Source organism: Mixophyes fleayi, chromosome 3 (assembly GCF_038048845.1).
Source record: "Mixophyes fleayi isolate aMixFle1 chromosome 3, aMixFle1.hap1, whole genome shotgun sequence".
In the NCBI taxonomy this organism is placed as follows: domain Eukaryota; kingdom Metazoa; phylum Chordata; class Amphibia; order Anura; family Limnodynastidae; genus Mixophyes; species Mixophyes fleayi.
In genome coordinates, this window is record NC_134404.1 from 92,183,001 (window position 1) to 92,205,450 (window position 22,450).

The window sequence follows — 22,450 nt, forward strand, 5'->3', positions numbered from 1 at the left end:
AGACTGAAGATATTTGTGATACTAATTCAAGAAAGCAAGTAGTTTGAAATATCACTATAATCCAATTATTTATAATCTTTTCTAAGGGGTAACAACAAATCTATCCAGCAAATTTTAGAATATCTTTGGAGAATATGAAATAATGTATCTTTTCACTGTTTCTTTGCTTTATTCTATGACATACAAAGACATGCAGGTATACATGAGACAATAGCTTTTAATTTCATCATTTCTCTGGAGGAATGAATGTGATGAAATGAGTTTGATATCACCTTAACCAGCCTGTACCTCGTTTCGTTTCTTACAACATGTGGAGTATAACAACATGTACTTTTTATAGCCCTGTTAATGTACCCCACCTTACCAGAGTGCAAGTGCAGTGTCTCATTACATGAGATAAAAGGACATTGCAGACATGCCTATATAGGAGACTTTTCAGTCTATATTACCCATTGTAAAAATGTGTTTGTTATTGCAGTGATCCTGTTGTGCATTCTTATCAAATTGACACCAGATGGGTTATGGGTAAGGATCGGGTGGAGTACAGTTATATAATACAGGTGCGGAGGCTGTAGCTACATTCATTCTCCCCCTCCTTACTCTACAAGAAGTCCCGATCAGCTGGAAGCCAGGTGTGGCTGATAAAGCTTGTAAGGGGTTAATACTGGGAGTGTCATTTAATCATCTTAGCCTTGCCCCTTAATTAATCTGAGTATGCTCTCAATGTGTCAGGTTGCCTTCTGCCAAACTTTCAACTCGGCGGAGGACCAAGGGATGTATTGGGATGAGAAGGGACAACCCTGTAACAGCCCCTTTATAGACATCCACTCCTCTCGGAGGATCGCACTTTCTAAGGCCACCCCTAACCCAGCCTCTGGAGCATTGGAAAACTAAAGAGTATAGAGGATAGAATGAGGCACAGGGGTGGTTGTTGTTTCTTTTCTCTTCATTCTGGGTTGATCTCCAGCATTTAAGTCTAGGCTTCTGCTGGACTGAACATCCTTCTAGAGCATCCAGGTGACCAGGTTTGCAATTTATGTCCCGGTTTTATCGAGATGAATATCGGAAGTGATGATATATATGTTTGGATTATGTTACGATGAGATTATATTTAGCATAGCTATTTGTTTGATGTGACTAATTATGTATATTTGATACCATGGTGACGCGAGCCGGATGTGATGTTTCGTTGAGACCGGAAGTGGATATGACGTGATGTGCGTTCCATATCGTCTGTATGAAGTGACATCTCGTGAAGACCAGAAGTGGATATGACGTGATATGCGCTCCAAATCGGCTGCATGAGGGTGGAAATGATTCACCCGAGATTGGTCTAAGATTAATTACTTTGAGTATATATACTAGTGAGGTTGCACATTATGCACCATCATCCCTTGATAAAGTCTTTATTAAGACGAAACGCGTCGGGTATATCTGGATCTCTCTCCTTGGTTAACGTCATCCGGAGTGTTGTTGCCTTCACCGGCCGGGATTGCTGCTCACGCTCTTGACATATGGATACGTTTGATCTTGAGGAGGACAGATCAGCTGTTTTCATTCTGTTTTTATGTACGGGCATTTGTTGCATTGATCGCTTAGCGGTCTTATTAAAACTTTTAAACCAACTTAGAAGTATCTCAAATGGTGTTACACTATTGTGGCTATTCTTTGAGTTTTAGCTATTTGAAGTCACTTGGTCCCGGAATTGGAGATCATTTGGAATCCTCTGTTGGAATTTCATCTTCATATGCACCAGATAAGCTTTTTTGAATTATATATTTGGCACGAGCACTACTTGGGTTACTATTATCACTTGTGGAAATATTATTACACTATGTGTGGCGCCCCTGTCTTCTTGTATTTTGCTCTTTAAATGTATTTTAATCCCAAAAATGTTTCCAAGGCTTAGTTACAAAAAAGTTAATGACAAGACATACAATAAATTGCACAAGTAAGTTTCAGAAATAAAATAGGAAATAAAACCAGAGTCACTACTTACTAGGTAAGACTTGGTGTGTGAGGGAACACAATTTAGAAAAATGGGACATTTCAGTCTTGATAGACCCCCTCATGAAAATGCACATGATATTGTCTAAGACAGAAGATTTTAAACCTTTTTCCACATAGCTCTCACCTTTGGCATTTAGCTGTCAATAAGGACAGATTGATCTTCAAAATCTCACAGGGCTTTTGAAGTGAGCTAGGGATGTCCTGAGATCGGGAATGTTCACAGGACCTTGAGTTCTCACCTTTGCTCGTTCTGTTTGGTTAGATGGTTTACAACTTTGGGGTTTCAAACTCCTCAGAGAAGCCTATCTCTCCCTGGTCTGGCTAATTTCAACAGATTATTGACACTTGCATAGGTTCAAACTCATGTCATCTAGCAAAATACAAATTGAGATTGCATACAATATACATTGTCATACATGAATTCAACAGAAAATAACAATCAGTCATTCAATATACTACATAATCGTCACAGTATGCTTCCCTGGCATGGTAAGGCACCCCTGGGCGACCAGTCAGCGTAACATAGGTATAATTGGGCCAGATAAAACCGGTATCTTCACAATGAAGCATTGTTACATTGAGCTGTAACGCTACCAACAAATTTGTCCATGTCTGTATGTATTGTTTGCATAAGGCAAAATCAACAACCTCTATCTTGCCTTTCTAAACTGTTTATTCCATAATGTTAAGAAAAGAAGGAAATGGGTATGTGTGGCCTTGCCATGCTGTCACTGCTTGTTACCATGGTGACTGGTAACATGCGTTATATTAAACTGAACCTTTTATTTCACAGACAGCGAGTCGTGAGATTATTGTTTTTGAACCTTTTAATATGTTACAGCTATTAGAGCCAGCAACACCTTTGGGCCTAAGACATTTGCTTTTATTGTCTTTCCCTTGAGACTGCCATGAATCACAACAGACTCCAACTATATCAGTGCAATAGAACAGTCATGCTACATTTTAGTGTATGGGCATGTTATATGGTTTTTGGCATATTATGCATTTTAATGGGATACTTTTAATGTGATTATTTTAAATGTAAGTGTTTTTTGTGTGTGCATTATGCATGCGTGTGCGCATTCTTTTTTTTTTACCCTTACTTGCAGCACATTTCTTAGGTAAGACAGCGCACCATACATACCTGATTGAAACTAATCATGCCCTCATGTTACATCACTTCAGCAGTCACTGCCTCTGGGCATTATAACAAAACAAGATATAAGAGTCTGCTTGTCTTGTGTTTGTTGGGAACTGAAATAAATGGTTGGTAAAAACTCTGTGATCCATCTAAATGTTTTGTCACTTAAAAGCTAAACTCCTTTGTACCATAATACTTTATGGATGCTGTAAATGTCAGCGGTACTTGTGATTTACTTTGTATATGGGGTGTATGAGCTAAATGCTGAACAAATATTTTATTCTCCTCTACCTATGACAATAAAACCAGTTGCATTGTGCATAACAAGTTCATAATACATTTTAATCTGACTAATGTCATCTATGTTAATGGAGATCTCTTTTTACAGATAACTGTTTCTACAATTGGTAGCTAGTAACAGGGATCCATGTCTGCTGACATGTTATAAAAGCAGCAATATTAGGACACTTTTCAGTGTTCTATATGTTTTATTATGAACAGTGTCCTCAAACTGTACTCAATGCCACAGAAAAGTAAACCTTTTTCTATGACTTGGAGAAGATGTATGTGTTCATTTGTGTCTTTAAAGCTCCACTCTGACCTACAAAAAAGATTGTACAAAGGTCTGTCCCTGTACCCTGAGCCAGAACTGTTTTCCTGGGTGCTCTGCTGGTTCTGTGATGCAGACATGGAAAATATATTTTTGTTCACCATTTGCCACTTTAAAATGGCAGTGGAGGGTGGTGTGAGCATAAGGACCAAACACAAGTCGTAATTTCTTGTTTCTGGCTTGTGATTATTGCCCCCCTCTCCCTCCTGGCATTCAGATGCGGCTTTAAGACGCATTGGTAGTCAGTTTAATGATACTGACTACTCCCACAGCGACTACAATGACATGACAATTCCGAAGACTACTACCCTGACCTGAAAAAAAAAATTACTTACCACCCTAACCCCTAAAATGATACTTACATTGGATGAATGGCAACCGAGTTCGTCCATCGGCGCTTTAAGAGGAGTCGCGTTTTGGCGTTATGTCATTTTCCTCAGTCGGAAACACATTGGGTCGTCACATCACTTCATCTGTGTCTAAGTCATTTTTTTTTCAGGTTGTGTTAGTAGTCTTCGGAATTGTCATGTTGTTATAGTCGCTGTCGGGGTAGTCAGTATCGTTAAATGGTACTACACCCTTAAGAGGAATGGATGAGCCATAGGAAAAACAGATGCACTGAGCAGCTCTTGCTGGGGGCAGGGACACTTCTGTTAAATTATTTACTGGGTTATAGAGCAGAGGTAAAGCAATCTAGCAGTCAGATTTTGCATGATATCTCTAGCTATAGTGACTCAATTAGGCTGGCTCAGGTGTCCTAAACATTACCAGTTAATTAGCAAAAGCACAAGCATCAATTAAAACAATATTAAATATAAAAAAGTTAAAAGTTATTACAAGGTATTAATATACCATCAGTGTAATATGTTTGTTATACAGACTCATCCCTTATAAAAGTTTTGTTTAGACGTAAATAAAAGTTATACACTGATGTGATGATGGTCCATTGAAGTGACTGTAAATGAGTGATAGACACCTAACAGGAGAGCCTTTCCTCACAGCTTGCGGTGACCCAGATGCAGAACCTGGTGCCAGAATGACGTGCCGCCTTCTCCTACATCTCCTAAGAACACCGCAGGTCTGCTCGTTTGGGCCATCAACTGGTGAGTGTGTTCTTCCTCACAGCACAACACCCTACAAAATGACATGTTTTACAGTTATTTCTGAAAATGTCTTTTGTGCACACATCTGAAAAAGGCCAGGCGGAATTACACTTATATTAAAATATCAATTGTCAAATCTAGTTGTGACTCTCAGAGCAGACATATTATAGTAAACAGCATTCTCAGTTTAATGGTAATAACAGCTTGAAAGTCTGCTAGAAATTAACAAAGCAGTTTAAATTTTTGTACTTATTATAATGTGAATTTGATTAAATTAATAACAAATTAAAAGTATAAATGACTATTTTGCTTAAATCGGATATGTAGTTTTATTAACTATACTTAATAGTGTTTTTATTTTTGAGAGCGTATAATAGACATTGAAGCCATTTTTAAATGTATTCTAACTCTCTTTATGTTTTCTGAAGGTATAATTTAACAATGAAAGTATAGCAACATGTATATTGTATTATTTGGTATATGTATTTTGTATATGTTTATTGCAGGACATTTTGCTCTATTCCATGTAGTTGTTACGGAGTCTGTTTGCAGAGCTCCCCATTCAAGAAGCAGCCATTATTTTTCTCTCTGCCTTTTAAAGCCCTCACTTCCCCCAAGAGCCCTCCTGTCAATCTTATTTCTGTGTAATAATCATCTCAAAATACAATAGCATGTCCCAGTGTCACATGGTTAGTATGACATCATAGAGGATGGGACACGAATTCACCAGCAGAAATATGTCACAGGGCAGGCCAAGAGATGGCTGGCACAGCTCCCTAACCTTGCCCAGTGTGCCTTTTAAAGAATAGGGGCCTGATTCATTAAGGATCTTAAATTAAGAGGATCCTTATTTCAGTCTCTTGGACAAAACCATGTTACAATGGAAGGGGTGCAAATGTGTGTTCTGTTTTGCACATAAGTTAAACACTAACTGTTTTTTCATGTAACACACACATATCAACTTTAAATTTCAGTGTACTAATAAGCTATCAAGTTTTTGTGTGTTACATGAAAAAACAGTTAGTGTTTAACCCTTGTGCAAAACAGAACACACATTTGCACCCCTTCCATTGTAACATGGTTTTGTCCAGGAGACTGAAATAAGGATCCTCTTCATTTAGGATCCTTAATGAATCAGGTCCTAGATTTGGAGTTGCATGTGAATATGGAGCGTCATCTGTAGAAAATGCAATTGTTATAGACACTTCAATATGAATGCAGTTAAAAGCAATCTGCTCTATATCTTTGTTTTATGACCTTCATAGTAAAAATGTATTGTACTTGTGTTAAGTGATAATTAACATGTCAGACTCCTGTTATCCTGTCTGGCTTTTTAGGTCTTTTATGGCCTTTTTTCATGTGTTTAGATGATTTGTAGGAGGCAGACCTTTGAGTTACATGGACAGATTTATGATCAGTAGCCAAATATATTTTAACCAACATTAAGTTAAAATAAATCATATAAAGTAGTAAAAGAAGTCCATATGGACATTTAACAATATGACAGTGTAACCTTGTTATTATGCTGCCTACTATGCTAAATATAGGCATAAAAGGTATCTTGTCAAACAGCAGTAATACCTAACTGTCCATAACATTGAGTTGCTGCACTTTACACTTCAGACCTGGAATTGTGATGTACGTGAGGTCAGAGCTATGTTGCCATTCTAATATATACAGTATACTGTTTACTCAGAAGTGTTTCTATGAGTGTTAAATAAATATCAATTCTGTCCTATTTTCAAATAGATGAACACTTTTAGTTTACTTTGCATAAAAAAAACGTAAAAATGTATTTATTTATATTTTAAATTTAAATATACTATTTTGAATTTGCACCATTTATATATCTCTCTGCGTAGTGATATATGTAATGAAATATGCTCATAGATTCAGCACCCACAGCTCTCAATTTCCTGTGTGACATATACTATAACTCCTTAGGGTATATTTACTAAACTGTGGGTTTCAAAAAGTGGGGATGTTGCCTATAGCAACCAATCAGATTCTAGCTGTCATTTTGTAGAATGAAATAAATAAATGATAACTAGAATCTGATTGGTTGTTATAGGCAACATCTCCACTTTTTCAAACCCGCAGTTTAGTAAATATACCCCCATGACTGATGTCTCGTTCAGTTCAGTATGACAATATGAATTGTGTTTGTTAATACGACACAAAGGGGCTCTGCCACTACTATATGGTGAGCTCGGTTTTTGATTAACATTCTACACATCCAGCTGATACAGATGCATATAGGATATGTCATAAATGCAAGGTCATTATATTCATTTTTAACTAGTGGTATACTTTTTGGGCCACATTTGTAAGTACGCCTCTAGACTGCAAGAGCCGTAACTTTTGAGCATACTTTTTAACCAATGTGTTTTCCCACTGGGTGTCCAGTGCATAACAGAGACAAATTCTAAGATAAATTGTTACCATCTACAGACAGTAACACCGCTTTTGGAGCTCATCAGTAAAGTGTTTCAACAACTGACATAGAGTCAACTTTACTTATAAAATAAATACACTTATGGAGATTTTTGTCTCTATAGTACTTCACAGGATGAAGCAGCAGTTTGCATAGAGAACACTGTTCTACTACTTAAGGGTTTTGCAGTATATTCCAATTAATTTAGTTGTGTATTGCAATTACTTGGAGTCAGAGAACTGCTGTATATATTAATAAGTGATTCAAAGTGAAAATGAAAGTATTATGAATGTTTCAGTAGGTGATCATACCATAAAAATTATAAAAAATGGCATACCTTCCAATATTCAAAAATGCATAATTGGGACAAAATACGCTCCAACGCAACCTACCGAAACCTCGCCCTGATCCACCCCAAGCGCCCACATTCAGACGAAGCTCTGCCTATTTGTTGAATTCGCCTCTATTTGGGTCCACAATTCAGGACTGTCAAGCCAAAATCGGGAGAGTTGGAACATATGACAATTCTACCGATAATGATGTGAAACTCTGCAAATGTAAATAAATACTCATAGTTCTAATTCAAAGAATCAAAACGTTACTTAAATAAAATAAACAAAATCAATACTGGAGCGTACAAAAAATTATAATTGTCTTTATTTCTAGAGGTGTAAAACCTTAATTGTGATTGGGCCAATAAACATAAAGAGAGAAAAACATTACAAATAAAAAATATAATAAAAATTAAAAGCAACTGCTGATTGTTAGTTGCTTATGTTATTTACGTAAAAAAAAACACTTATGTATGTAGCAACTTATGACCGAGATGCAGTTCTTAGAAATAAAGATCTTTAAAACTACAATTACATTATTTAAATGAGATAAAGGGTTGGCCAGGTCACATTGATAGAAGCCACAATTGCTTTGCAGGAGGACACAGCTATTTCCTCCTCTCCCTGGAATCCCCCCCCCCCCCCCTCTTGTCCCTTGTACATTGTATCTTCTAGACACACTCTAACCAATGTAATAAAGAGCATTCTGTTTGTGCTGCTTTTTGTCAATAAAAGATTAGTAGTAATTTGTATTTTTCCCCTTAGGAAAGCTGGTTCCTGGAATATGTTCTTCCTGTGATAGACATCTTCTGGCAGCTGCTCATAACAGCATTGAAGTGGGAGCAGTGTTTGCTGTCCTCAAAGCTATCCTGATGCTGGGTGCGTTCTCATACGTGATTCCTGTAATGCTTCCACATTGCATACAGCTACTATTAATTATTCCACCTTCTGTATCCCAAAAAATAGGCTGTAGATTGTGGGAAATTTTAAATTTATGGCACATTTACTGGTTAGCTAACAACACAGGTTATATCGTTCCTGTTCTTTCTGGTAGACATAAGTCTTTCCTATAAGCTGCGATAACAGCATTGACGTTGGCCAATAAGCCCAATATTACAGTATGTTCCACAAAATGACACTGGATTTCCTGATAACAATCAGATCATTATTGGTTAGAAGATGACCGTTATCAGCAGGGCCACCAAGAGGAATTTCTGGCCCTGGTACAGCATATTCTTGGGGCCCCTTCTATAGCCTCAGAAAGGGGTACGGTCACCAGGTTTTGGCTCCTCCCACTACACATGCAGGCCAGGGCCCCCAGGCATGGCCCAGTACTATGCACCTGCCCCCCCTCTTGGTGCCCCTGGTCATCAGTCTGTGGGTAGTCATCTTCCGACCACACTAAAACACCCCAATCACGACAGAAGAGATCTGACTGCTTTGTCGGTGCACCAAACAACCAGATCTTATCTGATTTGATCACCAAAATTTTTGTCTAAGTTGGTCACTGATCGTCTCATTCGACGTTCCTGCAAAGTGGCAGGATAGTATCATGTGTGGCCGCCACTTATATTATCCAATGTACCCTCTCAACTTTCTCTGAAAAAATAATGTTTCAGGTTTACTTAACTGCAAATGTCCTCTTAAGACAGGGGTTCTTAAATTAATGATCATAACCTAGGGGCGGGTTGGCAGCATTTGGTATCAGGGCACGGTTTAATAAGTGGCACAATTCACCTACCAATAAAGTTTTTCTAAATTTTAGTAGCCTTTTTTACTGCAGCATAAAAAAATGTAATTTGCTTTACATTCTGAAGCAATTATAAAACACTGCAGAAGCTACCACATAAGACATACATGTATCTTTTTTATTTAAACATCCTGTACCTAATAAATGCAGGAATATTTATTGGTTATCAAAAGAAAGGGAGCCCATTACTACCACTAGTCTTACTGCATTATTAGTTACTAGTCCCATTACATGGTATAGTTGCAAGAGACACTTATAAAGCACTTTTCTGTTTATTAAAGCTGCTGCTGGAGGAACATCATTCTGTTCTGTTATCTTTTGTACTGTGATACACTAGCGTGACATACCAGTATGAGCTGTTCTGTGATACTATATGCTATTTTTCAATACACTGTAATGCTTTGTTTTACCACATACTTGCCTACTTTTAATTTCTTTCCTCTGGGAAATCCCGCAGGAGGGGCGTATTGGGAGGTCGGGAGGGGGCAGGGTGGGCCGATTGCTGCATCTTGGCCCCACCCCTGCAATGAAATTGACATTTCCCCACGAATTGCGTCATTGAGGCACAAAGTTGGCAGGATGCGGGAGAATTGCCTGCTCTCCTGGGAGTCCGGGAGACCTAGCCAGAATTTGAGAGTGTCCCGGACATTCCAGAAGAGTGGGCAAGTATGTTTTGCCAAATATAATGGTCTGCTTAGTATAATATTGACAGTATCTTCTTGTCAATTTGTCACAAATGACAATCTGTGTACAGACTCTAAATTCAGCAAAATATAAAACCATACTTGCCTACTTTCAGGTAGTGCAGTCTGGTAGAGGGGCGTGACTAGAGGGCGGCAGTGGGCGGGTGCGGTCATTTTGGCCCCGCCCCTGCAACGGAAATGCTGTTTTGTCGCAGGGGGCTGGGCCAAAATGACACAAATCGCGTCATTTTGGCCAGGGAATTGCAGGATGCGGGATACTTGCCTGCTCTACCGGGAGACCGACACGGATTTCGGGAGTTTCCCGGACATTCCAGGAGAGTTGGCAAGTATGTATAATACACTAAACAATATTGTATACTCAGGTATGAGAGAAAATTTCCAGCACAAGTATCAAAATATGAGAAATGTCAACATTGCCCTAATTTCATAGCCAAAATGTTTTTAGGGGCTTTCTTAACTATCTACTGTAAGTCATTTTTAGTTTTCAAAAGTCAAATGTTTAAAGGCAAAGATTTATGCAATCCTAGTAGTACTGGTATTATATTTTATTTATAAAGCGCTAACATATTACACTGTGCAGTACACTGTGAGAATCATTAGCCTAACAGATGATATATAATGACATGAAAGGTAAAGATGGCCCTGGCCAAATAGGCTTACAATCCAAGAGGTGTGGTTTATGGTGTAACAATTTGGCAACCTTTTTCTATCAGTGTGCCGGCTACAAACGTTCATGTTATGCCACACAGTAGCGGCCCCACTTTGTATTATGCCACATGGTTGAGCCCCAAATTCATATCATGCCTCATAGTTGTGCCCGCAAATCATATAATGACACATAGTTGTGCTCCCAAATCATATGACACATAGTTGTGCTCCCAAATCATATGACACATAGTTGTGCTCCCAAATCATATGACACATAGTTGTGCCCCCAAATCATAGTATGCCACAGTTGCCCCCAGAAATTCATAGTATGCCTCTGTTGCCCCACCCAATTCATAGTATACCATAAAGTTATCCCCCCTATTCATAGTATACCAATTAGATGTGCCCCTCAATTTGCTGCTCTTACTTACCTTTGGAGACTCGTCTTCCTCCAGAAACCTGGAAGCTCCTTCAGTAAAGTAGCGCAGAAGCTCCGTTTCAGCCGTCATCGGCTGCTTTACTGGAGCAGCTTCAGCGCCGGTGTGCCAGACAGGAGTGGTCAGTGTACTACGTCTGGCACGCATGCCGGGGGTTGCCGTGTGGTATGACATCAATTGCAATAAGGAATGCTATTGGCACTGATTCTTAAATTGCGTAAATATTTAACCTTTTGATTTTGTCATCGTATTTACAATACTGACTGATTCTAAGTGGCCTCATATCACACAGAATAAAGCATTGATCCCACATTGTCAATGTATAACCTTAGTACACTCCACCATCTAGTGGTTAAAAGTAGAATTGTTACTCTAAAACGTATTCTGTTTTATAGATGCAGAAATTGGTGGTAACATCAACTCTTCTAAGCACAATAAAGCTGATATAATGGAAGAACCAACAGGTGAGAGAATTTTAGATTCTCAAACCCCTCTACGATCATCTGAAAAACCATTCGTAATAGAGACGGCAAGTTTAAGCGAATATGCTAAATATGTTCTGAGAGCGATTTGCCAACAGGTAAATTAGACGTTTATATGCTGTACCATATTTTGTTTTTGTTTTGGAAATTCAGCCTAATTTAAATGTAAAAAATATTGTTTTAATTTCCCTTGGTGTTTAGGAGTGGGTTGGAGATCACTGTTTGAAAGAACCGGAGAGGTTGTGTGCAGATAAAGATCTCATTCTGGATCCTGTTTTATCAAACAAACAAGCACGGAAACTACTACAACTGATTTGTTATCCTCACGGAGTAAGAGAATCAATAGAAGGAGACAACATCCAGAGACTCCGTATTAAGCATATCCTGCAGGTAGTGTCATATTGGGGGTCAGATTTTATACATTTACCCAATCCCACAGTGCTATACTGTAGATTACAAAATATAACTTTCTCTCTAAGTTGTCTTCCAAGTTGTTTCTATTTGTTGTGTAAGTGAGTTATGTTGTACAGCTGCTTATATTATGTAACACAGTGCTAGAAAATGTGCATTGGTTTCCATTTGCTATTTGGAGGGTTGTAAAGGATCAAGCAAAAACTGTGGCCCATTGGAAGGATTCCTCTAGTTTTTCCTAATTTGGGGCTTATGTGGACCAGATATTGTATCTTCCCCCCCAGTGTAGCTTTCGGAGGACACTGACTGTCCATGGAAATAGGACATCACAGAATAGCATAGCAATCCAGGGTATTTGCAAGAGGCAGTGCTCGAAGTGGGACGGTATGTGCCGATATGATATACCGGTACTTCTGCTCTCCACTTTGTTTCAAGCTAGCTGCGCTTGCACAGCATTAGGATTTACAAACACTGCTGGCGGGAGGGTACGGGGGAGAGGCGGGGGTCACGCGGAGAGTATTGTATTCATCACTGGGTGATGAGGGGGCTTTTCCATCACCACTGATGTTGATGGTGCCAGCTCTATCACATAGAGCCTTCACTTTTGCATAAAGGCATCCTTAACAACCAGAGAGGAGGACATATTAATTGTCAGAGTCTTGTAAACAAGAACACACAACTTCCTTCACCCTTGAAAGTATGTCTGCAAGCTTCATCTCACAAACACTGATCTGCCAACTTGAAATATTTTTTACAGTGTAATCCTCAGGAAAACGTTAGCGTGCTGGGCCACAGATAGGGAGGGTTAAATCAACTACAGCAAAAAGAAGTGTGTTGAACATGTAAAAATTTGACATGCATGTTATAGCAAGAAGTTAAATATCTGAATACTTAGTAAGTGCACTAGGACTAAAAAATAATATAATATGTGAGCCTTGCATAATTTAATATGTTTTATATTATACTATATACGGTTAAAGAGTATCTAAAATTAATTTCACAATGACAAATCCCTAATGCTACTGGGGGCCTAGGTAGCACTCCCCACCATTCATTTAAAATTTCTACACCAGCACTTCAAAATTCCCACTTCGACCACTGGCAAGAGGTATGAAGTACGTGAGGGTCTGCTGGGAGCCAGTAGAAAGGGAGAGATGGAGCTCTGTGCTTGAGCTGACTAGACTCATTATTGGGGCTGCTGGAAAGCCAAACAGACTAACGACCAAATAATCATGAGTAAAGGAAACAACACCTTAAGTACAAAATCAAGAGAAGCTTTTGAGCGGTGCAAGGCTTCATTTTTCAGGCAACTGTCTGAAAAGAACATTTGTCCTGATTAGTGCCTAGGAAGTAGAAAATTAAGATAACTATTCTTCTTCTTCTTTAGGGCATATTCAATTGTTTGAATATCCCGCGGCGTTAAAACTGTTACCGTTATTACGGTAATACTAAGCTGGATTTCAGCTTGCGGCTAAGGGAGCTGCAAACTGAAATACAGCGAGAAAACTACCGTAATAACGCGTACGCACACTATTACCGTAATAATGGTAATAGTACGCACACCGCGAGATCTTTGGCGTTTTCGCCAACAATTGAATATGCCCCTTTGTGTTATATCTCTTTAAATGGTTTTGTTTTATTTGTGTACTCTTATTGGTGTTTCTGTTTTTAAATGTTTCAAATATCACTTTGTAGTTGTAAATAGTCTATTGTCACTCTGTAGTACTATAAATTGCATTTACTAGTTCTAGTTAACTAATACTGCCCTATATAGTAGATTAAGTAAATTGCAGTTAGTATGTGTTCCAAGCTTGGTAATGCCACCCGATTTTTTTTTATTGAAAAATGTAACTTAATTTTATATAAAGATACAAAAAACAGACATAAGACACTACATTCAAGTTTACTGCGTCGCAACGCAGCTGAAAGCACAATACACCATGAAACATAAATCAAATATAATTTATAGTACAATACAAGACATATGGTGCAATATATGACAGCCTACACTGGACATCATTACTATTCATGCATCATTTTAACAAGACAATAGTATCAGTAAGCAATTTATGTAAGGAGAAGATAGGTGAACTGAGTAAGAGGGCGGGTGATCACAGGCCCAAAATATATTGATAGACAGACACATATAAGGGAAGGGTATACATCTTTTGCTTTACACCTCTGGAACAAACTGTGAGATTGAGTTCTACTGTGCAAGATGAGAGCGAGTGGGCAGATCAGAGAACCATTGACAATATGGAGAGGAGTTTTCTGTTTAATTAGCAGACACTGTTAAGGATGGAGACTTGTCTAGCAGGATCCCGAGGTAGGTACCTGGATCACAGTTAGAAGAATGAATAAATGGATGAGTGTCAGGGAAGTTAGTATTGAACTGACACACCCCAGTGTAAAAGGGTCTAGACTGGGATGGCAGGAGGTAGGTAGCTGGATCACAGATGATTGGATAGGAAAGACGAGTGTCAGGGAAGTTTTGCTGATCTCACACAGTGAATATTGGCTTGTATTGGAGATATCAGTTCAGGAGTAGCATTATCTCAGCGTGATATTCAGGAGAATGAATTCTACAGAAGGAGACAGAATCAGGAAATTATAGATCTGGGGCTTTATTGATAGTTGAACGCAAATCGGTGTATTTTCCGCTCCAAAAAGTCGCAGGCAATATTCAGAGACGTACACACCTCAAGATGTGCCCAGCTCTGAATCAGTAACATATACCCCAGACATGCACCAAACACCCATATGCCGAGCTGCAAAGATGTGTCTGACTCTGCATTTGGTAGATGTGTTCGACTCTGTACCATGCAGAGATCCTGATCTGGGGACAAACCAATACAGCAAGGGATAAATACATATCTATTCTGAGACTAAAACCATTAATAAGTAAAATTTCACTTAACCTTATATTTCTCAGTAAGGACTCCATTATTCCATCTGTGTATCTCAATATCTGGCATGCACATTCTATGCCCTAAAATTGACTCAGTGTAGTAAGGAATTCAAAACGCTTAATCACTCTGGGGGTGTATCGTTTCAAGGGGCATAATCTGGAGATGGTGTCTAAGCGTGAAAATGTCCCATTGCATGGTCCAAGAACTTTTCCATATCAGAAAATTGGGAAGTATGCCATTCTAACAGTAGCACAGAGGTTTTCAGCTAGGCCAAATCCTCCTTGTCCATGTGTAGTAAAAGGCACTAGGCAACAGGATCAGAATAGAGACAGAATAGTGTGGGAAGATTGTGGTGTCATGTACACCTCTATATAAAGATAAGTTAATACATTCATTTCATATAGTCAGGTTGTGTTTTCCTACCTACATAACATTGCACTCCTTGTTATACTCTTGTACTAATGACTTGAGTTTAACTATATTATAACTAACAGTCCATTTTTCTCTCCATTCTCCTAGAACCTCGAGCAGTGGACACTCAGGCAGTCGTGGCTAGAGATTCAGCTGATGATCAAGCAATGCATGAAGGAACCTGTTAGTACTTTATCTCTAGACTCCACATAACATTGTATGTAATAGAGATCATGACTTTTTATTAGTTAGAATATTATTAAAGCAGCATCATTAAACGTTATGTTATTGTGTTGTTACAGGGGTCTAGTTCAGTCACCGAGATGAATGCGCTTTTGGATAATATTGCAAAGGCGACAATTGAAGTGTTTCAGCAGTCTGCAGAACTGAACAGCAGCTCGAACAATACTGGCAGTGGTCTTCTCAATGCAAACTGTGCTGGATATATTGAGACTAACAGTACAAGACATAATGGGAAATCTACCATCCTCAGGTAATTCATTCTCATTATACTGACATTATTTTCACTGATTGCTGTGACAAATATAGAGCTTACAAGTACGTCCCCTGCAGTGAGAGGAGTTGGTGTGACTACCAATAACGGGACAATGCAGGTCAGATGAGGGTACTCAGGAAAATGAGTATAATGACAAACAGCCCCCTTCCCCTACAATTTGGATGGTTGTAAATTATGACATGGTAATGCTCTGATTAGCTACAGGTTATATCACTGTTTATTTGTGTGTAACAGTGAGTCATATTATGTTTTGGATCTAGCTCATCTCAATGTAGGGGTGTTTGGCTTGTGGCACCTCTTATTGCTAAATTGCCTACATCAGTCCAAGGCAGAGTGTTAAAGGCAGCAGGAGAGGAATTGGAGAATGGACAGCACCTGGGGTCATCATCAAAGAAAGAACGAGATAGGCAGAAGCAGAAAAGGTAATTACAATATAGCATTTTGGGTAATGCTCCTTGACATTAATTAGACATAAGGCTAATGGCTATAATGTGAACATTAAATAATAAATTATTCTTTTTTAACTGTACATGTGATTTTACTGAAGCATTAGTGGACCAAACCATGTATTTGTCCCAATTCTCTACTCAGGAAAGTTGGGATGTATGTATACATACAATACATGACTGGTGTCAATTTTCCTATAAACACCGGTGAAATATATCCGTAGCTTTGTCACCTGTAACCTCTCTACTCATCAAAGGTTTCAACATCTGTCACTATTGAGTTAACATTAGGACAAAATGTATGCATGACAAATATTGAGAAACACAGATGGAATAATGTCGTTCTTATGGTGAAATTCTCCAGATAGAGCAGTATTTATTTCTAGCATGTCTAAACTCCTTTATTTATGTGTTTCCCATTACACCTGTTGGATATTTGCTTCAAGCACTCACTAGTCATTTGGCAAAATAAAATGATTATTTATAACATTAACCCAACGTTGTTAAAGCATGTCTGTTTGCTATAGATCTTTCTGGTCTAGTGGAGCAAATACCTTGAAACTGATGATGATTTGTCTCCCACAAAGCATGTCTCTGTTGAGTCAGCATCCATTCCTGTCATTGGTGCTCACCTGTTTAAAGGGCCAGGATGAACAGCGAGAAGGGCTCCTGACATCACTACAAAACCAAGTGAACCAGGTACAGTCATTCTCAAACACATCACATGGAAGCTAGTGGTATTATTTATGTGTTTAATATGCAAACAATGGCAGGTGCACAGTGTTACACTGTATATCAGAAAAGTGCCGAGTCACCAAGTACTCAGGGGTGCCGAGAGGGAGTGGGCAGGTACAAAGTACCCGGGCTAAGCCTGCCTTTGTAGTGGGAGAAACCACCAACCTTGTGTGCCACACCCCTCCTCAGCAGCTATGGAAGGGGCCTCAATAAGTTTCAATACCGGGACCCGAAATTCATCTTGGCAATCTAGCAATCCGATTGAAATAAAGCAGATCTAAGTCCTGTTCATAAACCTTAAGCATCTCTATGATCATTGACAACCGCTGCAGTCTATCCCTCACTGCAGGATTTTATCAAACTTCATGTTAGATACAAGCAACAAAGATTGTATATTGCTGTAAAATTGCCTATAAATTTGCAATCTTTTCCAAGTCACTTGCAAATTTGCTTAGACCTTAATGACCTTTGTTATTCTTCTTTAAATAAAAAACAAACATTGTTCATGGAGAGCAGGCATGTGGCTCTCCAGGTGTTGTGAACTACACATCCCAGCATACCCTGCCAGCTATCGGCAGGCTTTCAGCTGGCAAAGCATGCTGGGGCTTGTAGTTTCACAACACCTGGAGGCCTGATGTAGAGGCAGTAACAACTAGCATTTCCCTTTGTTTCTTTACTAAAAATACATTTTCACATGATTATTATACCTATGCCCAGGGTGATTAAAATGAGGTCACCTAACCACAGAAGCAGAATTTGACATCAGATAAGAACCATTCAGCCAATCTAGTCTGCCCTTTGTTTACCTTTTGCTTTCTTTTCTATTATAGCACAGCCTTTTGTCTGCCTTTTGTCTATTCGATGCATGTTTAAATTCCAATACTGTAATAGCCTTGTCCATCTATGTTAGGAGACTATTCCTCCAGTCCACTATCCTTTCAGTTACTGGAAGTAAAATTTAGACTTAGTATGAAAGCAAAAAAGGGTTATTTATATGCCTGCAAAAAGATAAATTGCTATTTATAAAGTATTGCTTTACAGAAATTAAGATATAGAAATAACAAAAGGCATGTTGTGATTGACAAATTCAGAGTAAAGGTGCAAATTTGCTCCTTCTTTTATTCTAAATGAGAGTCATTATGTTAATGAAAATAATCTAAGGAGGAATTCACATTTACGGGTACTATGGTATCCCAACATCGCAGATTTCTCTTTGTACCTCTATGGAGTGTGAGGTCCTATATATGCACTAGACGGATAAAGAGGTGCATTTATTCAACATAGAAATGAGCTGTGTGTCCCACGTATTCTGCAGTTGGTACATGACTCTATGAGAGCTATTTACGAACATTGCTGAAATGTACCACTCTTCAGCAACAACAATACCAACCACATTAGCAATTAGCTTTTATCTGTGTAGTGAAATTTAGCCAATAAGTGTACGACCCAACTAGGCAAGATGTTTTATTTGCTTGCACAAAAATACTGTTTCACGCCTGGTTAAATGCATTTGCCTTCTTTCCAGATGTTGAATAAAATTTATGTATTTTAAGAGGACTGAAAAGTTGGTCCTAAAGTGTTAGTAGGCTGGATGTTATGGTGATGTTCTAACTATTTCCACCATGCAAAATTTCATATGCATCTGACTGATTTTACTGGTGCAGAACCAAAAACCAGAATGTGGCCGTGCTTCTTGTTATGTGCTAGGATAGCTAGGGACATTTGTGCAAATTACAATGCTAAGTGTGGACATACACTATATGGACAAAAGTATTTGGCAACACCTGTTAATTATTGAATTGAGGTGTTTCAATCAGACCCGTTGCCAGAGGTGTATAAAATCAAGCACCTAGCCATGCAGTCTCCATTTGCCAACATTTGTGATACAAAATGGGTCGTTCTGAAGAGCTCAGTGACTTCAAGCGTGGTACTGTGATAGGATGTCACCTTTGCAATAAGATGGTTTGTGAAATTTTATCCCTGCTGGATATACCACAATCAACTGTAAGGGATAGTATTAGAAACTGGAAACATTTAGAAACAACAGCAACTCAGCCACAAAGCGAAAGACCACAGAGCAGGGTCAACGACTGCTAAGGCACATGGTGTGTAACAGTCGCCAACGCTCTGCTGATTCCATATCTGAAGAGTTCCAAACTTCCACTGGCATTAATGTAAGCACAAAAACTGTGCAACAGGAGCTTAATGGAATGGGTTTCCATGGCTAAGCAGCTGCATGCAAGCCTCACATCACCAAGACCAATGCCAAGCATTGGATGCAGTGGTGTAAAGCGCACTGGACTGTGGAGCAGTGGAAACGTGTTCTGTGGAATGTTGAATCACGCTTCTCTGTTTTGCAGTCAGATGGACGAGTCTACTTTTGGCGGATGCTGGGAGAACGTTACCTGCCTCACTGCATTATGCCAACTGTAAAGTTTGGTGGAGGAGGGATAATGGTATGGGGCTGTTTTTCAGGGTTTGGGCTAGGCCCTTTATCTCCAGTGAAAGGCAATCTTAATGCTTCAGCATACCAATTTATTTAGGCAATACTATGCTTCCAACTTTGTGGCAACAGTTTGGGGAAGGCTCTTTTCTATTCCAACATGACTGTGCCCCAGTGCACAAAGCAAGGACTACAAAGACATGATTTGATGAGTTCAGTGTGGGAGAACTTGACTGGCCTGCACAGATCCCTGACCTCAACCCCATCAAACATCTTTGGCATGAACTGGAAGGGAGATTACCCGCCAGGCCTTCTCGTCCAACACCAGTACCTGACCTCATAAATGCTCTACAGAATGAATGGGCACAAATTCCCACAGAAACACTCCAACATCTTGTGGAAGTCTTCCAAGAAGAGTGGAAGCTGTTATCGCTGCAAAATGGGGACCAACTCCATATTAAAGTATATGTATTTGAATACAATGTCATTACAGTCCTTGTTGGTGTAATGGTCAAGTGTCTGAACACTTTTGTGCATATAATGTATATCTTGCAGGATGTCAATGACTTTTAGCGAAAACAAATTTTAGATTTTAGCGCAGAATTTATCCCTTGAGCATTAAAAAAATAACCAAAATGCCTCTAGTGTAATGTGATCATGCAATAGTTTACCTTGTCACTAAAAGATTTCCACAAATAGCAACATGCTAAAGAGGATGAGCATCAGAACGTTTATTACACAGACACCACCTCCATTTGGGTGCACATTGAATAATTCCTCCTTCACCCAACCCCATTGGCGGTCACACTACACAGACCACTGTGTTCTGTAAATCCTCACTTGTTACGGACTAGGACACTCAGAGGATTAAAGGCTTACTCCTAGTGACAGTAACAGATATGTATTACCACAATTTCCCCTTATGGCCATGGATGGTTGGGTGAGACTAGTACTGGCTGTGTGGCAGCTGCGTGGTGGTGATAGGGATGAATCTGGAGGCGGAGGCCAGAATTGAAGCATAGATTAGAGGATTTGATGCAAAGCAATGAATGTATGTTTTGTTTGTTTTTAGGAGCTGGCATATCTGGAGGTGTTTTAAGGGTAAAGCGTTTAGCTTTGTGTGTGCAGTGGGATGGTCATGCACTGTGTCCACGAATAAAGTCTTCTGTTCCAGCCGCTTTATCCTAATATAAAAGTATAGATAAGTGTTCATAATGTTGTCTGTTAGTTCCTTTTTTTGTTACAGATAAAGTACTGTAATACATAGGACAACGATGGTTTTGTTCCCCACCGCAGGATTTTGCAAGTTGTAGGAATGTTTGAAATCCACGTGCAACCCAACATGATACACATGACTGCATACATAATATTGTTTGTATAAAATAGTAACACATAAGTGACAGCTTTGTTACACTCATTTTTCAGACATGAATTTGAAGAAGAAGCGATTATGACTAATTGTGCCTTTATACTACCTCTAGATTCTGAGTAACTGCAGAGAGGAGAAATACCAGGATGACGTGAAAGCTCGGCAGATGAATCATGAGGCTCTACAGTTACGGCTTAATTTGGTAACATTATCATATCTTCCGACTAGTGTTACATTATCTTACAGGCTACGTAAAACTACCATTATTTATTTTTTGTTACTCTTTATTTATAAAGTGCCAACATATTGCACAGAGCTGTACATTGAGCATTATGAGCAATGCTGAAGTCATGAGCTAGTTATCCACATTTTTTTGTGCATAATCTCCCAAAAAAGCATTCATGGGGTAAATGTATCAAGCTGAGAGTTTTCTGGCGGGTTTGAAAAGTGGAGATGTTGCCTATAGCAACCAATCAGATTCTAGCTATCATTTTGTTGAATGTACTAAAAAAAATGATAGCTAGAATCTGATTGGTTTTTCAAACCTGCCGGAAAACTCTCATCTTAATACATTTACCCCATAGTATTTTAATATCCTCTCTAGAACACGTATTAATGTACACACAGCAAGCCCCATGCAAATAATTGAAATAAACAGCAATATAATTTCCCCAAGTTAACTTGAAGATACAGCAAACCCGTCATACAGGAAAGTCATACCTGCTCTTCTAAGTTTCAGTAGGAAAGGTCTGGGTTCACTTAGAGTCACGGATGACCACACAAAATTCTCTAATTGTAATCCACTACTACATTTTATATTATATACTTTGTTTCAGTTTCCTTCTAAATGTTATATAACTGTTATGCATAGCGTACTATAGGAGTGTTATTATATCTCCTGGGTAATAAGTTCTGTGAGATTCCTGGGATTCTTGACTGACATCTCAGGAATTGCATCTCAGGAAACAAGCTGTAAATAGAGATGATCAAGCAGTGTGAACAGCTACCAAATATAACAGCTCTATTTAGAGTGAAGTAACTTTCATTAAGCAGTTTTCAATTGTACGCTTATGCTTGCATCCTTCTGACAAGTCAGAAACTCTGATGTAGTTAGCATCCAACATAACTTCTACTACATTGTGTCACATGCTACTATTTTATAGCATGCCATTATATTGTTATTATGTAAGGTACTTCCTGAAAATGTTAGTTCTGTTATTGGTCAGGGACTATGACTGATACTCAATTAAATCATATATATAAAATAATAAGTATTATAGTACAAATGTAGCTGCACCAGCGGATATGCTGCCCTGCACAAACACATCTACTACCTTCTGATTACAACCATGATTACAGCAACATGTATTAAGTTCTGACTAGTGGCTTATTGTGACATATATGATAATTGGTGACAAGGAAAAAAGGTGGTGTTGCCCATAGTAACCAATTAGATACTGTAATTTTTTAGTACAGTTAGAAAATGAAAGCAAACATTTGAGAGATTACTAGGGGCAACGCCACATTTATTCTTTACATCACTGTCCACCAATGGTTG

At 38.8% G+C, this 22,450-nt stretch overlaps 1 protein-coding gene across 3 annotated transcripts in view; it reads left to right on the forward strand.

The window, feature by feature from the left end:
* Positions 1-22,450, forward strand: part of MED12L (mediator complex subunit 12L) — a 468,926-nt gene that overhangs the window by 373,048 nt on the left and 73,428 nt on the right. For all 3 annotated transcript variants that reach the window (XM_075201969.1, XM_075201971.1, XM_075201970.1), the window contains exons 24-32: positions 4,763-4,864; positions 8,396-8,509; positions 11,565-11,749; positions 11,853-12,041; positions 15,491-15,565; positions 15,685-15,875; positions 16,160-16,321; positions 16,933-17,044; positions 21,005-21,094. In XM_075201969.1, the coding sequence (XP_075058070.1) occupies positions 4,763-4,864; positions 8,396-8,509; positions 11,565-11,749; positions 11,853-12,041; positions 15,491-15,565; positions 15,685-15,875; positions 16,160-16,321; positions 16,933-17,044; positions 21,005-21,094 (1,220 nt within the window). The remainder of the gene's footprint in view (positions 1-4,762; positions 4,865-8,395; positions 8,510-11,564; positions 11,750-11,852; positions 12,042-15,490; positions 15,566-15,684; positions 15,876-16,159; positions 16,322-16,932; positions 17,045-21,004; positions 21,095-22,450) is intronic.